General features: G+C 40.4%; 1 protein-coding gene across 1 annotated transcript; it reads right to left on the bottom strand.

The window, feature by feature from the left end:
* Positions 1-3,498: 3,498 nt before the first annotated feature.
* Positions 3,499-16,918, bottom strand: DSPP (dentin sialophosphoprotein). Its single transcript, XM_050946803.1, has 3 exons — positions 16,797-16,918; positions 11,841-11,909; positions 3,499-10,472 (listed from the first exon to the last, which is right to left on the bottom strand). Exons 2-3 carry the CDS (start codon positions 11,892-11,894, stop codon positions 9,483-9,485), a joined length of 1,044 nt encoding a protein of 347 aa, XP_050802760.1. The 5' UTR covers positions 11,895-11,909; positions 16,797-16,918; the 3' UTR covers positions 3,499-9,482.
* Positions 16,919-24,058: the final 7,140 nt, after the last annotated feature.

Raw genomic sequence — 24,058 nt, 5'->3', positions numbered from 1 at the left:
TAAGAGGCTGGTTCCTTGATATTTTCACTCTGGCTGAAACTGAAACTCTAAACAAAGGAAAACTTCCCTCCTTCCTTTTGAAACATCTTGTTCCTCCATTGGTTCCTCTGGTCAGGTGTCAGCTAGGCTAGGTGAACTTCTTAACCCTTTACAGGTAAAAGAGGCATTAGCCCTTAACTATCTGTTTATGACATCCACTAAAGGCAAGAAATCTTTGATGCATTAATAAGAAGAAAAATAAATGGAATGTAGACAATGAGGAAAAAATTGGAGCTGCCAAAGTTTGAGTTAACAGAGTAAGAGAAAAGCTCTTTAAGGTTTTAAATGAGGCAACTTCATTTTAAACTGTTGATTTGCAAATTCCCTGAGAAACAGGCTAATCTTCCATTTATTTTTAGTAGGAATTTTGCTACAGTAATTATAGGACTAGAGTATTGCAACCCCAAGCATTTACAAAACAAGAATTAGGCCCCATAGGATCATGTGATCTGCTTAAAAATCATGAGGGTTTTTTTTTATAATCAATTTTGGTTTCTTGTAATTTGCCTTCTGGGTTTTGAATCTCTAAGTACTTGGGTCATGTTTTCAAGCTTTTCTCTGGAACCATAAGTACTAAAAGGTTTTTTTAAATGAAAACTGAGATTGTCACCTTATCACATGCCTCTAGGAGCTGGAGCTTCAAGAAACACAGCAAATATCACAAAACTGGTGCTAAAATTGAGCATTTTGGCAACACTTGGACTGAAGAATCAATTCCTTGGTGATGATTACTAATGTATAGAAGGAGTGTAAGTTACCAAGTTATGAAAACTGGCATGAATTATTTCTGGTATAAAAACAGGCCTTAGTGCAGGCTAGTTAGGGCCTGCGTCTTAAAGGCCAACTCCATTTGAAGTCAATGGGAACTGCGGTTACTTGGTAGCTCTGAAAGTCAAGGTCAGGGTGTGTCCAACTGGGCACCCAAAACCAGAGACCCAATTTGATAATATGGCTTCAAATCATAGTACTAGTATCCAGGAGAAGAAGAAATTTTATTTATTCTTCATCATCTCAAAACCTAAACTCTTGAGACTTTACACTAGGATTTTCAGAGGAGCCTAAACTAGTAAGTTCGGCACCTAACTTGAAATTTCGTTGGAATTGGACACCTAACTTGCTTAGAATCCTTTGAAAATGTCAGCTTTTGAGTCTTTCTCCAGGTTACAACCTTTCCTCCAGATCTAAATGTTCATTATTATTCAAAAATGAACTTTCTTAGTCATTCTGGTGTCCAAGATTGTTTTCACCATGTAAACGAGTGCATATATACCCACTTTGCTCCCAAGTGGACTGTCATGGTAGCACTAACAGATATGTAAACTTTAGCCATTCGTCTTAATGAAGTATGAATAGCAAAGCCTAGCGGAGACCCAGTGTGCTACTGAATCAACTTTAATTACAAGGCAGAGCCTAGGGCTGTTTTGGTTTTGATGGAAACCTCAGGCCAGAAAAACCCACAAAATCAAAAACAGACCGTTATCTGATGCCAGCTCAGCAGACTTAAGTAGGAAAAAGCCAGGCAGTTTTTCACCTTTTATGAAACACTAGTTCAACAGATGTGCCATTTAGCCTCTGAGTGATAATCAATGTGCTGTTGCTGTGGTTTCCAGATGGTAGAACTGTATGACATCTGAACATTCCCCACCCTTTGTTAAAAATGGAAAATTCTCAGAGGCAAATTTTTATTTTCCACATAATTGGTGTCAGCACATAGTGTAGCAAGATCATTCGTTTCTCATTCAGCACCATCAGGGTGGCTTAAAGGAACTGGTCTTCCACAATCTACTCTGATGGTATCTTCTAGGAGTAGATAGGCAGCAATCTTCCCATTTCAGTTCAGCAGTTACTCCACTGAGGGCTTCCCTACACAGTGCTCCGCAATGCACACTAGAGGGGTGTGAATTCTAAAGCACACCAACATGCTGCACGCGAACAAATAGCAGTGTACTCTATTATCATGCACTTTTGGTGTGCGTCAGCAGGGTCTACATGGACCAGTTAGTGCACAATGTATTGGTGTGCTTTAGAAATCATACCCTTCTAGTGCACACTGCTGCATCTTGTAGACAAGTCCATAGCAGGGCCGGCTCCAGGCCCCAGCGTGCCAAGGGAGTGCTTGGGGCGGCACGCCATGGGGGGCGCTCTGCCGGTTGCCGGGAGGGCGGCAGGCGGGAGGGCCACTGGAGCTGCGGGACCAGCGGACCCTCCGCAGGGACACTTGCGGGAGGTCCACCGGAGCCGCGGGACCGGAGCAGCGTGCCACCGTGCTTGGGGCGGTGAATGGCAAGAGCCGGCCCTGGTCCATAGTCCCACTTTTTGGCCTCTAGTCTTATTTATAGTATAAAATGCTGCATTAGATTGTTTGAAGCCATATAAATATGTTGCCTCTTCCTTTCTCTACCAAGAACTGATTAGCAGAATAACCCTCTCTAAGGTCTTGATTCAGTAAAGCACTTAGGAACATTCTTAACATTGAGCGCAGGTTTAGGTGTTTTGCTGAATTGGGGACTGAACTGCATATTCCTAATTCTTTTGAAAAAGAATATCTTAGCCCATTAATTTACATGTAAAAGCAAATAGATTCCTGCAAAGATATTTGGCAGATAATGGCGATCAAGCTAATAAGATTTCAGTCCACATTATATGGATTTCTAATAGTTTAGGAGCACTGTGTCTAATTAATTTTCATTGGGTTTCCCAGTTTTAACTTAAAAACAAAACAAACCCACATAGAAGCAAAAATATGAGACTGGATTTGTATGAAATCTGCTCCCCAAATACAAAAATGTACAATACTAGCATTGTTAAAAAGTAGTTTGGTGGTGGTAGTGGAGGGGATTGGTTAGCTCTGAAAGCCCCTCACCATCCCAGGTAACTCATCTCAGAGGTACCTATTCAGCAAAGCATTTTAGCACATGCTTAACTTTATGGTTAAATTGAATTGGAGCCAGGGAATGTTGGGATAATGAAGGGAAACAATTTTTGTGTATAAATAAAGGAGCCCATTTAAAAAAAAATCTAAGAAAAGATTTCTGGTGTCAAAATATGAGTCAGACTTTTTCTACGAGTAAACATCTACATTTACGCCATGATCCAGCAAAGCACTTAGATAGCATGCTGGATTAGCATCTGTGTTCATATTTTGGTCAAGAGGGCAGGAGAAGATGAGTGCCAGTAGAAGGCTATCCAACAAAAACAAGGTTTTTTTACTGTAATAGTGTACAGAATGGCCTAGCTATGATGGATTTAGCCGCCATAATGGAGATATTCAGAACCAAAGTGTGAATAATTATAGAAATGAAAGAACCTGTGTGAACTGGTTGTACCTGGGCTTTAGTACTAGCAGTAGCTGAAATAATAGCAAAAAAGGAAAAGAAGAAATCTACTCAACAGGAACACTGTCCTGTAAAATAAATATAATTTACCATCATTGTACATATTTTAATGGTTTAGGAAATATACATATCCCAGTTGCAAGTAATACTTTGAACATACACATTAAATACTCCAGTTATAGATGTGTATAGATTGGTGGGGAACATCATTAATCAACAAAATCATTCATTTTAATACAATGATTTATTAGAAAAGAATTTTTCCTTGGAAGTGGGGAAGTAAAGGAGACCCTTTAAAACAGAAAAATATATAGCCTTTGTGTTTATACGTACTCTATATTGACAGATTCAATTGACAATGTAAGAAACTCACAATGTCAGAGAAGAATGTTTTTCATGTGAGAGCTAGAAATGAGCCAGCACAAAAATATCCATGTACCCAAGGATATGCCAAACCACTGTGCTGCTGGGGCATCATTCCCAGAAGCAAGACCATTTTTAACTTGTGAGGAGCCCTCCTTCAAGCCTACAGCTAGTGCTCCTGCAACCCCCTGCACTGTAGTTAAAAGAAGCTTGATGCTGGGTAGAGCTGGTTGAACAGAGAAAAAATAATCTGTGAATATTTTTGGAGATGAATGACAATGTTGTACCATCTTAGTTCTGAATGAAAATCAGTGACACAATATGGTCCCAAAACACCAGGTTCTGTGTACTGTGACTAGCAGCCTCATGTTTAACCCAAATAAATGTGTATGTCTCTAAGGTGCCACAAGGACTTCTCGTTTTTGCTCATGCTTAACGTTGCTCTCACTATTTGCCATGAAGCATATTTGTTATAAACTTGGTCTTTTTATTTTGGTTACTAAATTGTTTGTGCACTCATCCTAATTGTCTTTTAAATGTATTAATTGTTCATAACTATTTGCTAAATAGTTTGGAAGAAAATGTATTGCTTTTGGGACGTTGGTGAGATTATTTGCTGTTCAATAGTTGTTCGTTGGGGTTGGTCACTTAAGGTGCATAGGATTGTTTCTGCTCCCTAAGTAGATGACTGGAACCTTGAAACAGGGGAATAACAAATAAAGCACTTCCAGGACAAATAACCAGTTCTAATACTGTATCTGTCCCCCTCAATTTAATACTACGCACCTCACAACCATTAATGACTTCATCCTTATAATACCCATCAGCACTTTTAGTTTGCAAAAATATTCTTCAGTGGGTTTTTGGGTGCTGTTCCCGCCCCCCCCCCACACACTATCACACCAGCTCTGGACATAAATTTTATTTGTGAGGACTCACCTAGCCACTGGTGAAAGTTTCAAAAAATTTTAGCACACTTGATTATTTGATCCAAACTTGGATGGGTTTGGAAACTGAATCTGGATGTTTGTGTTGACGGTTGGTCCCATTGCTATACAAAATCTTTATGTGAGCAATGCAGAATGAAATATAAAATCTTATACATGAGCAACAGAGAATGGAAGAGTAGAAGAGCATGAACTTCTTTCTGAGACTGTATAGACCTGATTTGAAGATTTTCTTCTTAGTCCTCCCAAATATGATTTTGGAGATCCTTCTTGCACCATCGCATTTGAACGTCTCCCCCTAAATCCTCCAGGTCACACATCGTGCCCTGTTGCTCAATTATTTCCTTATCGTCAGAGGCATTCTCCTTTAAGCATGGCTAAGGCAAGAGCAGACTTCCAACAGTATGTAATGATCCATGGCTACAAACATGCATGCACGATAGACAGCTGCCAACTGTATATTGGTGGCATCAGCAGTATTCAAAATTAGTATCCTCAGCTCCATCACTACAAGTTCCTATGAGTTATTCGTTAGTGTATCAGTTATATTCCAGCAAAGAGCACTGATATATGTAAAATAAAAACTAATACCTTAAATACCCTCTTCCATTTTAGATACAGCTTATTCTGGGCTCAGAGAAAATTGTCTGGAGATTCTAAACTCACACTAACAACCAAGTAATTGTCCTTAATAATTCATGCCAGGGGTAAGTGCCAGCCCAAGTGCCTATTGTACATGCAGCATTACTAAGAGGCAGTGGGAGTCACACTTAACACTTTGGCTCTCTAAGTGTATCTCATTGGCAGGGGCAGCTCTAGGTATTTTGCTGCCCCAAGCACGGCAGGCAGGCTGCCTTCGGCGGCTTGCCTGCGGGAGGTCCCCAGTCCCACGGATTCAGCAGCACGCCTGCGGGAGGTCCGCTGAAGCCGTGGGACCAGAGGACCCTCCGCAGGCATGCAGCCGAAGGCAATCTGCCTGCCACCCTCGCGGTGACCGGCAGAGCACCCCCCGTGGCTTGCCGTCTCAGGCACGCGCTTGGCGTGCTGGTGCCTGGAGCCGTCCCCGCTCATTGGCTAGGAAATGAAAGAGAAAGCACCCCTAGTAAAGTTAGTATAGTGAAGTGTAATGCATCATTCCACCTTCTCCAGTTTTCCCAGCAGGTTTCATTTTTAGAGCTGACCAAACACTGCAAAATAGGGTTTCAGAAACACTTTGAATTCTACGCAGTTGTACAGTGCCCCTTGTTGTTCACAATTTGCGAACATTTGTATGATGATATTTTTCTTCACACCCGTGTTTGGGGATTGGCTGCCCTTATTATGAATAGTATTATGATATTTGCATGCAGACAAGAGTATTCATATGTGAACAAGAATATTATTTGTTCTCCTGTTTAAAATGTTTGTCAACCAGTCAAGGAGCAGAAACAATACCATCATTTAGGTGACCTACCATGAATAACAAATAGTTAAATTGAATAGTTTGTGGAAAAACTCTTAAGTGAACAATTGTTTATCTAACTATCTGGGTGAATACTTATAAATAACATAGCAGCAGAATATAAGAATCGGTTTGTTAAGAATTTACAAACATTAAAGAGGACTAAATTTGTTAGTGCATGTTATTAGCAGTGATTAACTTCACCAGATCCAACAGTAATTTACTGATGAAATATTGGGTATAATGCAGAAGCCTGGGTAGCATAAAAGATCATCCGTAACAATGGGCTAATTTATGTGAAGTATTATAGATCAGAAGAGCCTCCCTAATAAAAATTGTTACCATATCCTTGCCCATCGTTAGTTAACAGACATCATAAAAGCACAGAGTGGGATTTTCGAGTGCTTGGTGTTGGCCTAACTCTGTTCCCATTGAAGTAGAAAAAAGAAAAAGAAAAAATCTTACATTGACTTTAATGGGAGCAGAGTTAGATCAGAGTTGAGTGGTTCTAAAAATCCAAACCCTGCTCCCTCCCTTGAGTACATAGAAATCACAAGGTTCATATAAGAAGTGATTCTCCCCTATTCATAGTGAGAGTTCATTTTCTCTTCTTCAAACATTTGCCCACCATTGAAACCCCATTTGGTGATTTACTAAGGTGACTAACCCTAGCAATAGAAAACATACATGTGTAACTAGAAAAATGTTTTCGGGAGTAAGAAAGTGTAAAAATATATTTTAAAATAATATCCGGCCATGTTCATGGCGCAGTATACATGAATTTAAACTGTATTTTTCCATTTCTGTTTTCTTATCTATAAATACATTGTATTTTTGCTGATTAAACATTTTAGTGAGAAAATTAGGGAGGGAAGTGGGGAAAAAAATACTCAAGATGCTTCTTTGGAGGCATGTCCTTCATGTAGCCCAAAGAAGGAACATGAAGCTTGGTAGATTACTCCTATATGAAACCAAACCATAGTAAATCATTGCTTTTCAAAACCAACCCTGCTAATTTTGTGGGGAGAGCGGAAAGGTCACTCCATTCAGATATTGGTGCTACTCTGAAACTGGAGTTAGCAACACCCAAAAGCCCCATGCTTTATTTAGTGGCAGCTGGTCTCTCCACTAATCTCAATGTTTGGTGCTTGAAAGGTGGCTGAAAATTATTGCCAGCACTATAAATGTTAGTGTCTGGAATTGATAAACTTGGCAGAGCAGTGGCATGGTATTTTTTTTAATTGCCAAAGATTTCTAAAGCTAAATCTATGGTATTGTTTCTGGGGACACAGTTTGTATGTAGAGTTTTAATTATTATTTTTGTAGCATGGTGAAAGAAGAATGAATTTTTGTTCTTTGTGCCTCATGGCAGGTCAAGGCAGTGATTGTCATTTTGACAGCCTTAAGCCACTAGCTCTGTTATATGCTTGTGTTTCCACACCCTAGAGCTATTCTGAAAGGAAACCACAATTCCAGAAATAAGAAAAGAAAAACAAAAGTACTCATGAAAGTGAAAGAGGGTGGTTTGTTTATTATAATCATCTTTTTTAATATACACTACAGATCTTTCACCTTTTTCATGGTGGTCTTTACAAATATAGGGGCAGATTGTGGTCCCCTTACTCAAATTCAAAGGGGCTGATCTTGAGCTGTTATAAACTGTCACAGCCTCATGGAATTTAAGGTTGTGATTATCTAAGTCTGACATGCTATATAGCATAGGCTATAGAATTAAATCCAGTTCAATAACGGTAGCAAGCAGTGACTCATTTCAGTAGTTTCACAGAAGTCCCATGAAGAACTGTTCACTTGTGTGAATAAGACAATCACAATCTCCCCCATCATTTATAGAAATGCCTACAGCAAATGAGTTAATCCACCATAACCAAATTAACTTAAATGGACCTGCCAAGGAATACATGTACTGTAGATGAGTAACCATGTGATCTTGTTCCTTTCACTGTTTTCTTTCCCTCTCCACTGTTACCTCTGTTATTTGTTACTGTCACAAATTATCTGTCAGTCACTGTCTGCCTGATGTCTAATTAGATTTTAAGACTTTTGGGGCAGGGACCACTGGCCTGATTTCCAGAGGTTCGGAGCATCCTCAATCCTCACTGACGTCAGTGGTAGCTGTTTGTAAAGATGCCAGATTGACAGCTTTTTTAATGTGGTGTTTTCCTGACCTTGTAATGATTTCCATTTTTTTGTGGGGGTATATCCTGAAGACAGCAACTGTGCACCTAAGTAAATGTCTAGTCAGCAAGAGTCCATTAGAAGAAGGCAATTTTACTGGTAATACTCACAATTTCTAAAAAAGAATGGCAGCACAATGTAAGAACAAGCCTTTCTCCAAGATCTAACTGCCTATACATTTAGTTAAACATCATTTGTAAGACTATCTGTAATAGGACTATGGAGAACTATTATATTAGAGACCAAACTTCCTCTGCCACCTCAGTACTGCAGTCCCTCCAATGTTGCTCCACTAATATGCCTCAATTATGACCGATAAAGGCCAACTACAGCAGAGAATGTTGTGATCATTACACCAACAAGCGTATCACTTAGTACCACATGTGCTTTCTGTCATGTGATAGACTCAGTAGAGACTGGACTGGTGCTACCTGCTAAATTCACGTATTCCACCAAACCACCCCTTTCTTTCTAATGCACATCACCCTGGGACGTTCTAGTACTACAGCAAATAGATAAGGCTGAAGAGTAGCTGGAGAGAATGAATAGATTACAGATAACAGTGATACAAGGCAGCAGTGGGAAATGTCTTTGACACAGCATGGTAAACAGCAATCTTTCTTGTAGTTCTGATTAAGAAATTACAAATGTGTAAAGAAAATTTGAAATATTAAATTACGCTAAGATTCTGCAGTGCTAGGCTACAAGGCACAGTTACACAATGTCATTGAAACATTCTGGAACGATTTGAATTTGAAACAAATTCATCTCCAAGTGACACCCAAGTCATTGGGGTTGCACAGGTGTCAGTGAAAACAGAATTTGAACCACAGGCTGCAAAGGGAGAAGGCAAATATGCTTGTTAATGCAACACAATATTCTCTTTCATTATAAAAAGCTTTAACACTAATGAAATTAGGCAACCACCAAAGCAAATTATGTAGAGTCCTCTAGAGAGCTACAGTACTTATTCTGGGATACTATTGGAGGAGTATCTTTTCCGCTGTGGTTGTTACCATTTACCAATTTAGTTTTACTTACTTGAATCATTTGGAATTATTTTCACTGATACCTGTTTGTAGGCTATTGCCTTTTTCTCTGTTTTGCCAGCGACTGGTATCTGATGCCTTTGGAATGTCACTATTGACTTATTGAACTTTACTATCTTGTTTCATTGGATTCACTGGAATTACTGAAGCTGCTGGATTCTCTGGAATTATTGGAGTCACTTGAGGCACTGGGGTCGCTGGAGTCACTTGAGGCACTAGGGTCACTTGAGGCACTGGAATCACTGGAATCAGTGGAGGCACTGGAGTCGCTGGTGTCACTTGAGGCACTGGGGTCGCTGAAGGAGCTAGCGGCACTGAGGCTGATGGAATCACTGGTGACACTAGTATTCTGATGAGCAGATTTACTCCTTGATTCACTGGGGATACTCTTGCAGTGTTTTGGAGTGGATTGTGCAGAGTTGCTATTGCTTTCTTCCTGCTGACTAGAGTTAGAGTCAGCACTATCACCAGCATTACCTGGATCAACCCTTTGCATGCCTTCATCGTTAAAACAACAGTTGTCTGAATGATGGTGGCCATTATCCATATCCTCATCCTTTTCCCCTACATTAAAGCCACTGTCATTGTGGGCTTCTATGGCATCTTGTTTGTCAGTGGAGAGCTCTGCATCCTCAGGTGCAGAACCCTTTTCTGCCCATGCCGAACCATAAACACTGTTTTTCCCTGGCAAATGTTCAGATGAATTGTGTTCACTGGTGCGGTTTGTGTTCACATGAAGGTCTAAACGAGGATGATAAATTCCTTTCCCTGTGCGAAGCTCAGCATTTTGATCAGTGTTTTGTGTTCCTTCGGTATTAGCAGGGTCCTCAGGGACTGGTTGATTATTGGGTTTATCCTCATAAGCCCCCTGGGGATTGTTAATATCAATTGCAGACACCTCTCCAGTTTGATTGGGTCCTCGTGTATAATTACTGAATTTTGCTCCTTCTGGGTGCTCATTGTTTTCATTCTTGCCATTCTGTTGGTTCCTCCCAGCATTCCCAGAGCCATTGCTTAAGTTTTCTGTGTTTGCATTAATGGCATTAACATTGGCAACATTTTCCGCATAGCCACTTCCAAGTAAATGTATGCTTCTTTTGATCTGTCAAGAGGACACAGTCCAAACTATATTATGTTTCTAAAGCGTAATGAAGGAATAGGATATCTTACCTAATGCACTAAATTACCAGAGTACTAAAGAAAAAATCCACTTACAAATACAAATTAATTACCATTTCCTCTTTTGGAAATGTAATAGTCACCTGCCAAATTGCCAGTGTTTGTCGACAATATATATCTTCTCTTTAGCCCTGATTCAGCAAGTCCATCCCTGTTCAACAAAATACTGAAACGTATTTAAATCCAACTGACTTTAATGGGACTTAAGCACGTTTGAGTGTTTTGCAGCATCTTGCTGAACTGGAGTCTGTGTGACTTCAATTTACTTCCAGTAGCCAGCATTAAACAAGGGGCCAAATAGACTTCTCTTACAGTTCAGCAAAACATCTAATACTGTTGACAACAAATTAAAGATTTTGCAATTTCACTAATACAGTAGGCACATTGAAAGCACCAACTGTTTATTTTTGCTTCAAATTAAAGTGGAAATAGATTTACAGAGGTGTAGTAGAGATCAGAATCTGGCCTCATAAGCCTGATCCTGTAGTCCTTTTCCAGCTTTCCCTGGCTAAGGACTGCAGGATTGAGTCTCATTTTCTGAAAGCTGGGAAAATGCAGTGCAATTTGCACAATACCTAAGACTCACAAAAGAAATAGTTTAGCTAAAGGGTAATGAAACCTGCCCCATTATCAGACAGGTAGAAGACTTGGATATTGTAACAAGGCCAAGTAAACCTTGGACCAGATTTTTAACAGTTTCTTCCTTCCAGGAGACTCTACTATTGCCTCAAGAGGAGCTGCTTGATTATGGACTTATCATGTTTCAAAATTGAAAAGTTAAATTGATGTATAGTTAGAGATGGGAAAAAGCATCAATTGATTTGCTAAGCATTTTTTTTTGCAAAGAGGAGATGTTAGTAAAACAAAGCATCAAAAGACATTATGAATGCAAATGTTAAAATGTGCACCAGCCAGATAAAAATGAAAAATTCAGATAATTTTAAACTGTTTCTTTGATGCAGTAGATCAGATCAAGAAAAAAAGTTGTTCCTTTTATATTTTGCAAGCTGCACCAAATGTATCGTGTTATTTAAGAGTATTAGCATAATAATAATAATTTTGCTATGGTGTACAAAAGGGAAGCATAATACAGTCAATTAAGTAATGAACTGGATGACCATTTACAGCTAGATCATCAAGTCCTTGTAATCGCCAACTCTCATTGATTTCAGTGGCAGCTAGGCTAATAAAAGGGTCAATGGAGCACTCTCATACACAAAGATGCAAATCACTGGATAATACCAATAACTCTGGTAGTGTTTAATGTTTGGGGGTAGGGGTCCATACTTACTGGAGAAGCAAAGGATATACCTAGCACACTCATAAACAGAAGCAGAGTATTCATGCTTGGGACTACTTCCTGGAAGAAATGGAAAGTATGTTATTTCTTATCAATGCCCATGGATATTTCACAATATAATAGAGCAATAATATTTGATCAGCACAGATGGGCACTTTGTCAAACACGTGTTTTAATAGAGCTGGTTGATTTATTCATTGCAGTAACAGAGTGGCACAGCTCTCCTTTTCACCCACCCTATAAGCATGAGTTGGGACCTTACAGGAAGAGGCTGACTGAGCCCTGCTGGCTTAGTGAACCAGCTATGGCTTGTTGATGTCGGCCTCCATTTAGTGGAAGTGGTTCTCTGGATGGAAGGTGATGGGACCTAGGACTGAGAGACTGAAGCAAGGCTAAGGTTTATGTTTGTTATTATCAGAATGTTTGGACTAAGTAAAGTGCATTTAGATTCTGTTTGGAACAAGGAGGAAGCTCCACTTATCTACCCCAATTCCAGTTTGAATTGTCTTCCAATGTACAGCTTAGGTCTCGTTATATTGGCTGTGTCATAAACAGATAGTTAAGGGTTAATGTCTCTTTTACCTGTAAAGGGTTAAGAAGCTCAGTGAACCTGGCTGACACCTGACCAGAAGACCAATGGGGGGACAAGATACTTTCAAATCTTTGTTTGTGCTGTTTGTTTTGTTCATTGTTCCCTCTTGGGGCTAAGAGGGACAAGACGTGCACCCCAGGTTTCCCCAATCTTTCTGAAACAGTCTCTCATGTTCAAAATAGTAAGTACTAGCTAGAAAAGGCGGATTAGTCTTATGTTTGTTTTCTTAACTTGTGAATGTGTATTTTGCTGGAAGTATTTTTACCTCTGTTTGCTGTAACTTGAATTTCAGGTGGGGGAGGGGAAGTCCCTCTAGTCTATATGAGCTGAATACCCTGTAAACATTTTCCATCCTAACTTTACAGAGATAATTTTTACTTTTTCTTTCTTTAATTAAAAGCTTTCTTTTTAAAGAACCTGATTGATTTTTTCCCCTTGTTTAAGACCTAAGGGGATTGGGTCTGAACTCACCAGGGATTGGTGGGGGGGAAGAAGGGGGAGAAAGGTTAATTCCTCTCTGTTTTAAGCTCCAAGGAGTTTGGATCAGTGTAGCCTCTCAGGGTAGCCCAGGGAGGGGAAAGACTGGGAGGGGGAAAGGAGGGGGGATGGTTTATTTCTCCTTGTTTTAAGACCCAAGGGGTTTGGGTCTTGGGTTCCCCAGGGAAGGTTTTGGGGGAACAAAGAGTGTGCCAAACACTATATTTTGGCTGGTGGCGGCGCTATCAGATCTAAGCTAGGAATTAAGCTTGGAAGGGGACAGTTGTGTCTAATTTCAGTTGATGCAGGACAGTGTCTTCTTCACCATGCAGGCTAGCGGCATCTGAAAGTGGGTATTATTATTTTCTGTGGGTTGGGTTCTTTTCCCACCATTGTTTTCTTCTTTTTGTCTAACTCCACGAGGTTTGCACAGGGATACTGACAAAAGTGGCAAATAATGCCCAGCTGGCCTGCCTGGGACCAGCTTCTCCTGCTTTTTTATGAGTTTGGTCTCAGTTTTGAGATTGGGAATAGTCTTTACTGGTAAAAAGCAGAAGTGAAGGAGAAGTTTCACTTGTCATCCTGCAGCAATGTTGTCATAGTTACAGGGCTAGCTACACCTGACTCCCTTTCTTTGGTCTTTCTGAGTGCACCCTTCTCAGGTCTTAGGTCTCATTCCTTCACCTCTCTCAAGGTGGAATCCCATAATTCTCCCACTCTTGAACCAGACCACAGGATTCCTTATTCTGTGTATTTACTGTGCTAACCCAGCAGGTCTGTTTGAGGTCAGTCCTGCAAGGCTTCTCTTTAGCTGCTTGTGACCAGCAGTGAATCCAGTAACCCAAAACAGTCTTCTTAAAACAAATATTAACCTTAACAGTAAGAACAAAGCATAATATAAGAGAAATGGATTTATAAAACAACAAAATGTCTGTTTATGCACGTCTATTTTACCTGAAGTTCTAGGCAAGTCAGTTTTATCCCAGATCCTCAATCTCTGGGGATCAGGCCTCTCTGTTCCCTAAAAATAACTACCCCAGAGAAAGTAACTTTTTTTTAATCCATCCAAGTTTCTGTTCTCTCTTCCTAGGCTTCAACTTACTGCCCCAAACCAGTTTGGTGAGCTCTGCAGGTATTCAAGCCAGGGCATCAAAATGAATAGCTCTAGTTTTTTCTCTAGTGTTTGTCGAGAAGTGTATATCAGGACCCAGCCTCACACCTCCACCTATGTGCATTTCCCAACAATCCTGCTCTTGAATTAACTCAAACTAGACTGACAGTACACATTACCATACCCCAGTCAAGAAATAGTATTCATAAATTATTACAGGCAGTTCCAGATCTGTCACGTGTGTATGTGTGATAGAGAGAGATCTGAAGAAGCTGCAGCAAGGCTGAGATCTAAATGGCTGTTGTCTCTACAGACAAAATTCCTAGAAATTTAAAGGTGCAGTCCACACAAAACAAGGCAACACAGTTACATAGCCCCATCCACCACATAATTCATAGGTGGAGCCAACGTGTAGTTAAAAATGGACTCTGCGTGTGAGGACTACTAATCTGTTATTTCTTTTCTTTGTTTGGCATTAGTGGTATTAATACAAGAGCTCTGTTTGGCAAGTACCAGACTGTTTACAAGAAGTCTCATGCAAATCCTCTTTGTTTCTCATGTGCTAGTTTTACAAAGCCTTTTGACAAGAAAATGCATTTAAAAAAATATCTTTCGGAAGCCCCAGCCTTCTTATGATGAGTCTAATGCCAAAAGGTTTCCTCTTTAACTGCACCATCTGGGGTCTGTGTGATCTTTCTTACCTTTAACGTTTACAGGATGTTAATCTCCCATGAGTTTTACAATCTCAGAAGGAGAGCAAGTCTGCCGAATGAATCTGTATTGTCAGTCGGCAGCAGGTTTTATTTGCAGTGGGAGCATCTGGCATCTACTACTGTAATCCTATAGTCAACTGATTTTGTTCTCTAAGGATACAACATTGAGTATACAGATGTAGGCCTCAATTGTCAAGATAAGGTTTCAGGCCTTGTGTGCCACCTGAGAACAAAAAAGCCACATCAGTTTGCCAATCTTGGTTTTGTGGCTGGCCAAGTGATTCAGCACTGAAATGGACCAAACCATGTTATATATTTTCCCATTAACACAGGGTCCAAGTTGTGGAAAACCACAGGGAGGTGGAAAACTCATAATAATGGGCTCTCCTCCCCTCACTGGTATTACTGCCCAATTCAGGAGGGAGAGAAACTGTCCTTATGTGGCTGAAAAAAGTACTCCTTGCTCTAACAAAACAGCTAAACCAGGGGTCGGCAACCTTTCAGAAGTGGTGTGCCGAGATTTCATTTATTCACTCTAATTTAAGGTTTATCGTGCCAGTAATATATTTTAATGTTTTTAGAAGGTCTCTTTCTATACATCTATAATATAGAACTAAACTATTGTTGTATGTAAAGTAAATAAGGTTTTTAAAATGTTTAAAAAGCTTCATTTAAAATTAAATTAAAATGCAGAGCCCCCCAGACCGGTGGCCAGGACCCAAGCAGTGTGAGTGCCACTGAAAATCAGCTCACGTGCCGCCTTCAGCACACGTGCCGCCTTCAGCACACGTGCCATAGGTTGCCTACCCCTGAGCTAAACCAACAACCTATATATCAGTTTGTCTTGGCCTGGCTGTCTAAGAGATTTCCAGGGTTGAGCGAATGTCCTCCTCTACTTGGTAAAGGCCATATGGCTCTGTGGGTTGCCACTGAATGAGGATGATGTTAATGTCCTACTGCAGGTGCCAATCAAGCTGGCCCTCTCTTATCAGTATTGTTGAGGAATTTATGAAAGGGGTGCTGAGAGCATCTAGAGGAGGTCTGTATCAGCCCAAAGAAAGCAGGTTCCGATCACCTTCTGGAAGAAACCCAGCTCAGAATATTTAAGTTGGAAATGTAATTACTTCTGGGTCGGATTCTCACTTCAAGCACCAAATGGCCTGTATCAGTGGTTTGTATGGAGCAGGGGTGTAACTTAGGAAAATGAAGCATGTCTGAGTTTTTTTGCACCCAAGGTCATCCAGCTCAAATAATTTCTAAAATTAGTGTCCCTTGTACTGGATGTCCAGGTGCTGAAGGGAGAGCTGCAGAATCAGCTGATGTGGCTAAAGCCTAAAGTCCCTAAAGCCTAAAGCCCACAGAACCCAGCATTTTCCTGCTCTAAATCTGTGTGGGTGCTGAGGTGAGGGGAAAAATGGAAGAGTTCACAGCCGGCAACTGCTGACCCTGCTGAGCCTTTAGTGTTTTCAACTCTTGCAGAAGATAGTGAAAAGTACATCATTAAAAATACTCCCCATTGTGGCCCAGACTGTGATCAGCCGTTATGCCAGCGCACAGAGCGGGGGTCAACCACCTGCAAATGGTCAGTCACCTGCTCCCTCCAGGAAGCAAATTGACCAGGGAGGGGTGGGTCATGGCTGCCCTCTCCCCAGGCACAGAGCCATCCTCATGGGTGATGGAGACTGCTCAGCCACAGTGAAATTTAAACAGTCCCAGGAAAGACTGTGCAATCTGATGTACAATCTGCCAGTGCTCCTCCCACTGTGGTGTGGCTTCACACTGCCCCCTACACAGGGCATTATGCAGATTGCATAGCTGAATCCGATATGTCTGATGAATGAGCAATGGGATTGTAGTCACCAAAAAGAACTCCTTTCTCCAGTGGTAATATCATTTTAGGTGTTACCTTCATACACATATACAAATAACACACGATAAGCTTAACCGAGGTTTAAACAAAACATCCTAGATATATTTCTTGGCATTTATATTTCATGAAATAAAAATTCAACTTGAGTTTTACCAGAAAACCTATTTTAAAGCTACCCACATACCTTGTTGGAGCAATTCGGTAAAGGATCTAGTAGAAAGTAACACTTTCTAGGGATATTTTCTAAAGAACTTCTGAAAAAGAATCTGCCAATATTATAGCATTTATGTTCTTTGTGAATCAGCACCCAGGCATATGAGCCTAACCTGATACCTTGAAGTAATTTAAACTCTGTTCAAGCTTCCAAACAACCAATTGTAACACAGTAACTTAAGTATGTCTTCACAAAGTCTTAAACTAAACCCCACTAATCTCCTACAATAGAATCTGAGATGTAGTTACTTGCCCTTTTGTTCTTGAAATTTTTAGGCTACTTTCCAGTTAATTAAAATCTCCATTATAGAAAGACCTATGTGAAATACAAGTTAAAAGTATATTTTTTCTTGAAGATATATAGATACACACACACACCACATTATTCCCTGGCATTATGATTACGAGACATTTTTTTATCTATATTTTTTTGTGAACTATACAGGCTTGTAAATGAAAGGTAAATTTTTTCTGACACTCTTAATCCTGCTGAGTTATCTTTTAATCTTCCCCTTAATAACCACTTTCTGAGTGCTAGTGATGTGATCCTTCCTGCATCTCTGCCTCCTTCATTGTCTCCCTGTTTATTTTCAAAAATCCTCTGAAAACACCCCTCCTTTTCCTTATTTATACCTCATAATGTCCTTCTGCTGTTATGTCTAACTTTGTACATAATTTTGGAATAAAGCTTGTATGAAAGATGCTATGCAAAAAATAGTTTCACTGTATAACTTTATTTTAGTGCAAGCAACCAGCAAGCTGTGACAATTTGGGAAATTTACTGATACATATATGCCATTTCTTCATATTATACTGGCACCTTGGGGCCCCAGTCAAGGGTTAGGACCTCACTTCACTAGGCATCGTACAGGAAAAAATTCCTTGTCTCAGACAACTCATAATCTATATGACAGGATGCAACTGGTGCAAGCAACAGACAAAGAAGGTGGAGTGAATTGGAAGGATGAATTAACAATAAGGAAGTATGCGTGTGCATGATGATCTGTACAATCAAGAGGACGTGATGAGATCTGTGTGTAACCCAATAACCGCTTGAAGCCAAGGGGTGCATACAGGTTACAGGGCTCTCCTGTATGTACATTATAGTTCATCAACAAGTGCCATGTGAGGCCGCAATAAAAGCCAATGTCATCATAGTAAAACGTATGGATGGATATTATACAAGGAGTTATGTACATATACTGAACATTATGTTCTTTAGGTCTGCGATGAGGGGCTGGTCACCAGCAAAAGTGAAAAACTGCTTTTCTGTCAGACAAGAACTATTTAGCTATCTGGCTGTTTGCAAGTAAGTTAAGTACTGCATGGTTCAAATGAGTCTCCTTTCACCAGTCTAAACCGGATGGATTGTAAAAACGTCAGAGCAAGAGAAAGGTAACTGGAAGAAGTAACCTGCAGCGGGGGACCCTATCTTGAGGTGCACATCAAAGGTTTGCTCTGTTATATTTGAGGGGACAAAGCAGGCATTCTGCCATCCTTCACCTAGGAAGTAAATAGAGTGTGTTTGCTTCATGAAAGAAGGGATCTCAACCACACTTGGCTGGAGAGAACTTTGGGTGAGACAACCTCCTGTCTAAAGAAGTTTAACTTGTTAGTTAAGTTTAGTCTCTAGAAAGTGTGTTATGATTTTGTTTTATATGTAATCATTTGTTTCCAATCTTCTTACTCACTATCCCTTGAATCTCTGTTCTTTGACAATAAACGTATCCTTGTTTCACTATAAATATAGCTTGGTGCTGTGGTGTTAAGCTAAGTGCTGGTTCTGAGCTGAATCTTACAAGTCGGTGTTTTCTGTTCCTTTGGGAACTGCAGGCCTGGTAATTCTGCAAGTGTCCAGTGGATAAGGGGCTGGATACTGCAGGGAAGACTCTGAGGACCCAGGGGGTTGGTGTGTGCCTTAGAGAAAGCCCTGTGGAGGTCTAGAGGGACTGCTTGTGCTGCCAGAGGCTGTTAGTGTCAGGGAGTTGATCCACAGCAAGCACAGAAAAAGGCAATCCTGGGATCTCGCAACCTTGGGTACTCCTGAGTACTGTCACACTGTGCTTACACTGCATACCTGTTTGCCTCTGCATGCATTGTGAGTGCTTTCAATCTCCCCCGTAACCGGGTGTCTCGTATAACTGTCTGAGCCAAATCTTGCTCTTATGGGAGTTGTGACATTGACATTGGTGTGGGCAGGATCAGGCTCTTAATGGGCATAGAATGGGTTTTTACCCACTTTGGTAAATGAGGCACACAAAATTGCCCATAATTTTTTAAAAAGATTTTGAGGTAAATACCTCTAGGCATTTTGCTGCCCCAAGCACGGCAGGAAGGCTGCTTTTGGCGGCTTGCCTGCAGAGGGTCCGCTGGTCCCGCGAAGCTGCGGGACCAGCGGACCCTCCACAGGCAAGTCACCGAAGACAGCCTGCCTGCCGCCCTTGCAGCACCGGCAGAGCACCCCCCCACGGCTTTCCGCACCAAGCATACGCTTGGCGTGCTAGGGCCTGGAGCCGCCCCTGGAGGTAAATGTAGTTCACATTAGCTCATTGATTTTAATGGGGGTAGCGTTAGCATACAGGAGAGCAGAATATGGGGTGAAATGCTGGCCTCATCGATAAAACTGCAGTTGATGTCCAGAGCAGGGCCAGCTCCAGGCACCAGCACAGCAAGCTGGTGCTTGGGGTTGTTCATGGAAGGAGGTGGCATGTCCTGGTCTTTGGCGGCAATTTGGCAGCGAGTCCCTCAGTCCCTCTCGGAGGGAAGGACTGGCAGCCGAATTCCCATCAGAGAATGAAGTGGTGTGTGAGAGCGGCCACCGAAGTGCCACCAATCGCGGCTTCTTCCCGCCCCGCCCCCCCCCGTCTTTGTTGCTTGGGGCAGCAAAAAAGCTGGAGCTGGCCCTGGCCCAGAGGGTGAGATTTTCAGCCTTGGTGTTTTGTTTTGTATTAGGACAGGATTCTTGAAAAGGTTTTTCATTTTAAAATAGAATATTAGCGGTTTTAAAGGGTTTTGTTGAACTGAAAGATCAAGGTTCTGCAGATGCATTGTCTCTGTATTCCTTACGGGAGTGAAAAACATGTTTGACCATTACTGTAAGCTACGACTTGGGGCTACACAAGGAGAACATATGTTAAGTAAGAATTATTATTTATATTCCAGTAATGCCTTCAGGCCTCCATCTGCTAAGTGTAGTACACCTAGTAAGAGACAGTCTCTGAGCCTACAATCTAAATAGACGAGACAGACAATGGCTCAGAAAAAGGAAATATTATCCCCGTTTTACAGATGGAGAACAAAGCTCATTAAAGCCAATGGAAAGACACCCACTGACTTCAATGGACTCTGGATCAGGATCAGAGAAATTAAGCAACTTGTCCAAAGTCACAAGAAAATCTGTGGCAGAGCCAGAAATTGAACCCAGCTGTTTTGATTCTGAGCTCAGTGCCATAGGCATAAAACTCTCCTTTCTCCAGTACTTCCAATACTGTTTTAATATAGTCACATTTCTGACTAAACTGCATTTTGATTTACACAACCCAGATTTTCTGAACAGACAAGGAGACTGGCACGAGCCATTTGCCTGGTAAATGTATCCCTTGCACCTAGGTCAGACATAAAATTGCTAAGCTGACATTAACCTTGGAAAAAATAGTTTTGCACATTATGCATATACATGTACACATATAATAAGCACCCTGAAATTAAAGTAGTCATTATGCTATTGAAAAATGAAGGTTTAGAAAGAATCCAGGCCATAATAAAATTAACAAGTGCTTTCCAGGCAGAGGCAGAGCAGGTTTTCAAATGGGAGAGGACTGTTGTCACTGTTCAGTTATAAACTTTGTGCTTGTTTGCAGAGATTTAATCACTTATGCTAAAAAAACCTGTGGTTCTCATCTACCTTGTATTTTTGGTATAATAACATGGATGGCAAACCACTTAGTAACTCTGCTATTATGAAATAATTGTGGGAAGCAGCAAATTTACCATACATTTTATGTTTTAAAACTGCAAAGAATAAAATTCACTCACAAATTAAACCCGCAGCCAGTTTGCATCAGGCATAAATTGGCCCAGCAATCTTCATTATACTTAGTGCCAGTGACATTCATTCTTGTACAAAGAATAATCACAAGGTCTATGCATCACTGAGTGGAATGCAGGCCTTGTGTTGGATTAAAGAATGTAAGCCAAAATTTTCAAAAATAAGGAGCCTAAAGATAGACTCCTAAATCCATATTTACAAATCTAAGGGTGGGATTTTTCCAAACTGCCCAAGTGACTCAAGAAAAAGTTTTTTAATTTGCTTTTTGAAATGTTGATTTTTTTTTGTTTTCATAAAATGTTTGTCTCTGAGGGGTTTTTCTTCTCCATTTTTTTTGTTTTTATTTAAGAGAAGGGGAAAGCCAGGAACTCCCCCTCCTCAAAAAAAAATTAAAAAAAAAACACCCAAACACTTATTGAAACATTTTTTTAAAAAGTCTAGGTTTTGAAAATAATTTGGGTTCTGTCAAATACACAAAAAAACTTCTTTCAGAAAGATCTTTCTGGTCAAAAAATCTTTTTATGAGGCAGCTCAAGGCAATCCTACCTTTGTGAGTGCACAGCTGTCAATTGCTCGCGTTTGCACCACTTTTAATGTGCAGTTCTCCATCTGTGCAAGCAGATTCAGGGTTTGCTAGTGCAACTGATGCATGTGCAAAGTTTACAGGTGAATGTTAGATGCCACCTGTTGAATATTTGATTGTATCATGCAGGCTACATGATTGGGTCTTTGGAAATACATGAAATAATAAGTCTGTTGTTTTTCAAATAATCAGTTCTGTTGACTTTTTATTTGGGGCATAGTGCAACTGTTTTTCTGCTATGATGTATTTAAAGTTAAGTAAGAACCAGACCTCTCTGGTGAAAAGCAGACCTCTTTTATCTGAAGTCAGAAAAGTTCCAGCTATGTATAAAATGCTTGCAGCAATGGGACTCTTTGACTATATCACTGTATATGACTATACACAAATGAATTTTGTTCGATAGTTTGTTGATTATATTCTATTATAGTCAATGCCTATCTTAAGAAGTCATAATTTATCTGCTTCAACAAAGGAAATGCATTTACTCTACACAGTGTTTGCAAAGCAAGGCAAAAAAAAAAGTCCTTCCTATTCTTAACATCTCTCCTCACCCCCAACCTCTTAGCAGAAATAAATACTAGACCAAACATGTCTGGGATGCACAGTTTTAGAAAGCAGGAAGACAGCACAGGCAGTATGATAAAAAATGATAGGGTTCAGTACTGTGTTTTCTGGGCTCTTACAGGATACTTACACACAAACATACACACTAAACTTGGGAGGATTAAACTGGGTTAAGCAAATAAACATAAATCAATGAAATGCACATGATAAGCAACTCCAGTTTGCAAGATCACATTGCTTTTTTGGTTAAAGGGACACTCACAAGTTAAAAGTCCTGGAGCCTGATTCTCCTTGCACTTACTCCATTTTTACACCAGTGTGAGTCTGTTGATTTCAGTGGATCACTCCTGATTTACACCAGTGTAAAAGTGCAAAGAATCAGTAGTGATGAGCTCAATAGAAATACCTAAAATAAATCAGTGGTTGCATGCAGTGTTGTCCTAGCTGTGTTGGTCCCAGGATATGAAAGAGACAAGGTAGGTGAGGTAATCTTTTTTTAGTGGATCAACTTCTGTAAGTGAAAGCTTGTCCCTTCCACCAACAGAAGATATTACCTCAGCTACCTTGTCTCTCTAAAATAAATCAATATTTTTAAAAAAGCAAATATATTTACCTTTGTTATTAATAAAGCAGATATTGAATTAAAATGGCACCTTTTATGCTATTGTGTTCCCCCTCCCCCCTCAGGTTAGGCAGTGAAAATAAGCTGGTCAGTTTCACCTCTATTTCTGTTGAGGTTTCATTTTCTGGCTGTCATAGGTTTGCACAGTGCTCTAATGATTGAGTTGCAAACATGTCAAAGGAGGAGTTATTTGTTTAAAGTAGCTTTCCCCATTGGAACCGACAAAAAAGTAATGGAAATATTTCTATTGGTTTAAACTTTTGTAAACTCTTGTTTTTTCAAAACCAACATCAACTGGTGTCCCTTTAAATTCCCAGATACTATTTCTGGCTCAATCACTGTATTCAATTATATTTACGAGAAAAAAAAACCCACCTAAAAAGTTAGAAAAATATTGAAAAATATAAATGCATCCTGCATTCCTGCCTAAAGCATCAGGTACTGTGTTTGCTAGATAAAATAATAACAAAATTAGCCCTGAAACTTAACATACAAACACAAACTTTTAACAAAAATAGAGCTGTTTGCAAATATTGCAAGTTGTTTTTTCCATATGTCAAATAATGTTGACACAGATGTCCCACCAGCATTCACTCAAGGGTGTGGATGTGGTGGCTTAGAGGAAATAACACCACAAAAACAAATCGATAGCCTGCCTCTAAAATTATTTATGACCATTGAAGTGGTTTTTCATGAAGAATTTCATGCTATTTTTGCCTATTTAACATCTTTAAATCTGTTAACATTACATACTGCATGGCATAAGTGAATGATAAAGAACTGAATCCCTGTTAGTATGGGGGTAATTGCTGATGATAGGGTAGGGAAGTTGTCTTCACACCTGCACTTTTACATACTTAACAGCATATCCCAGTGTTTGGGACAGCATTCCTAAAAGCAATGCCGCTACACTGAGGTTAAAGGGACAGAAATCCACATTCATCAGTGGACAACTAGTGACCACTCTCCTATTGTGATGATCTGTGACTCATTAAGCAAAATCTCCAGTAATTTTTAGCCACAGAAGCCAGACCTTGCAGAGTCCATTTGCAGCAGTTGGCAGCAAATCAGTCCCTGCAGATTCCCAGCAACCACACACTAGGGATTACGGGGTAGATTTTCATGAGTTCAGCACCCAGCAGCTCACATTGTGACACTTACAGCCAGATTTACAAAAGTACTCAGTCTCCCGATGTGCTGAGCTCATTCCGAAAATCTGCCCACTTGCTTCACTGTCTAAGTGGGTGCTGAGCTTTTTTGAAAAATCTGGCCCTGACTGTGAATGCCAACCCTGTGGGGCTTCATTTCCCCAAAACATGGTGCTGCAATCTGCAGTCAGCTCATCTTCCTTTGTCTTTCTCAGAAACTGGACTGAGCTTTAAGGAGGGGGTGGGAATAGAGCAGAGCTGGATCACG

This window comes from Gopherus flavomarginatus, chromosome 3, assembly GCF_025201925.1.
Source record: "Gopherus flavomarginatus isolate rGopFla2 chromosome 3, rGopFla2.mat.asm, whole genome shotgun sequence".
Lineage (NCBI taxonomy): Eukaryota > Metazoa > Chordata > Testudines > Testudinidae > Gopherus > Gopherus flavomarginatus.
The sequence above is the reverse complement of the archived record's forward strand: the minus strand, read 5'-3'. Positions and strand labels throughout refer to the sequence as shown.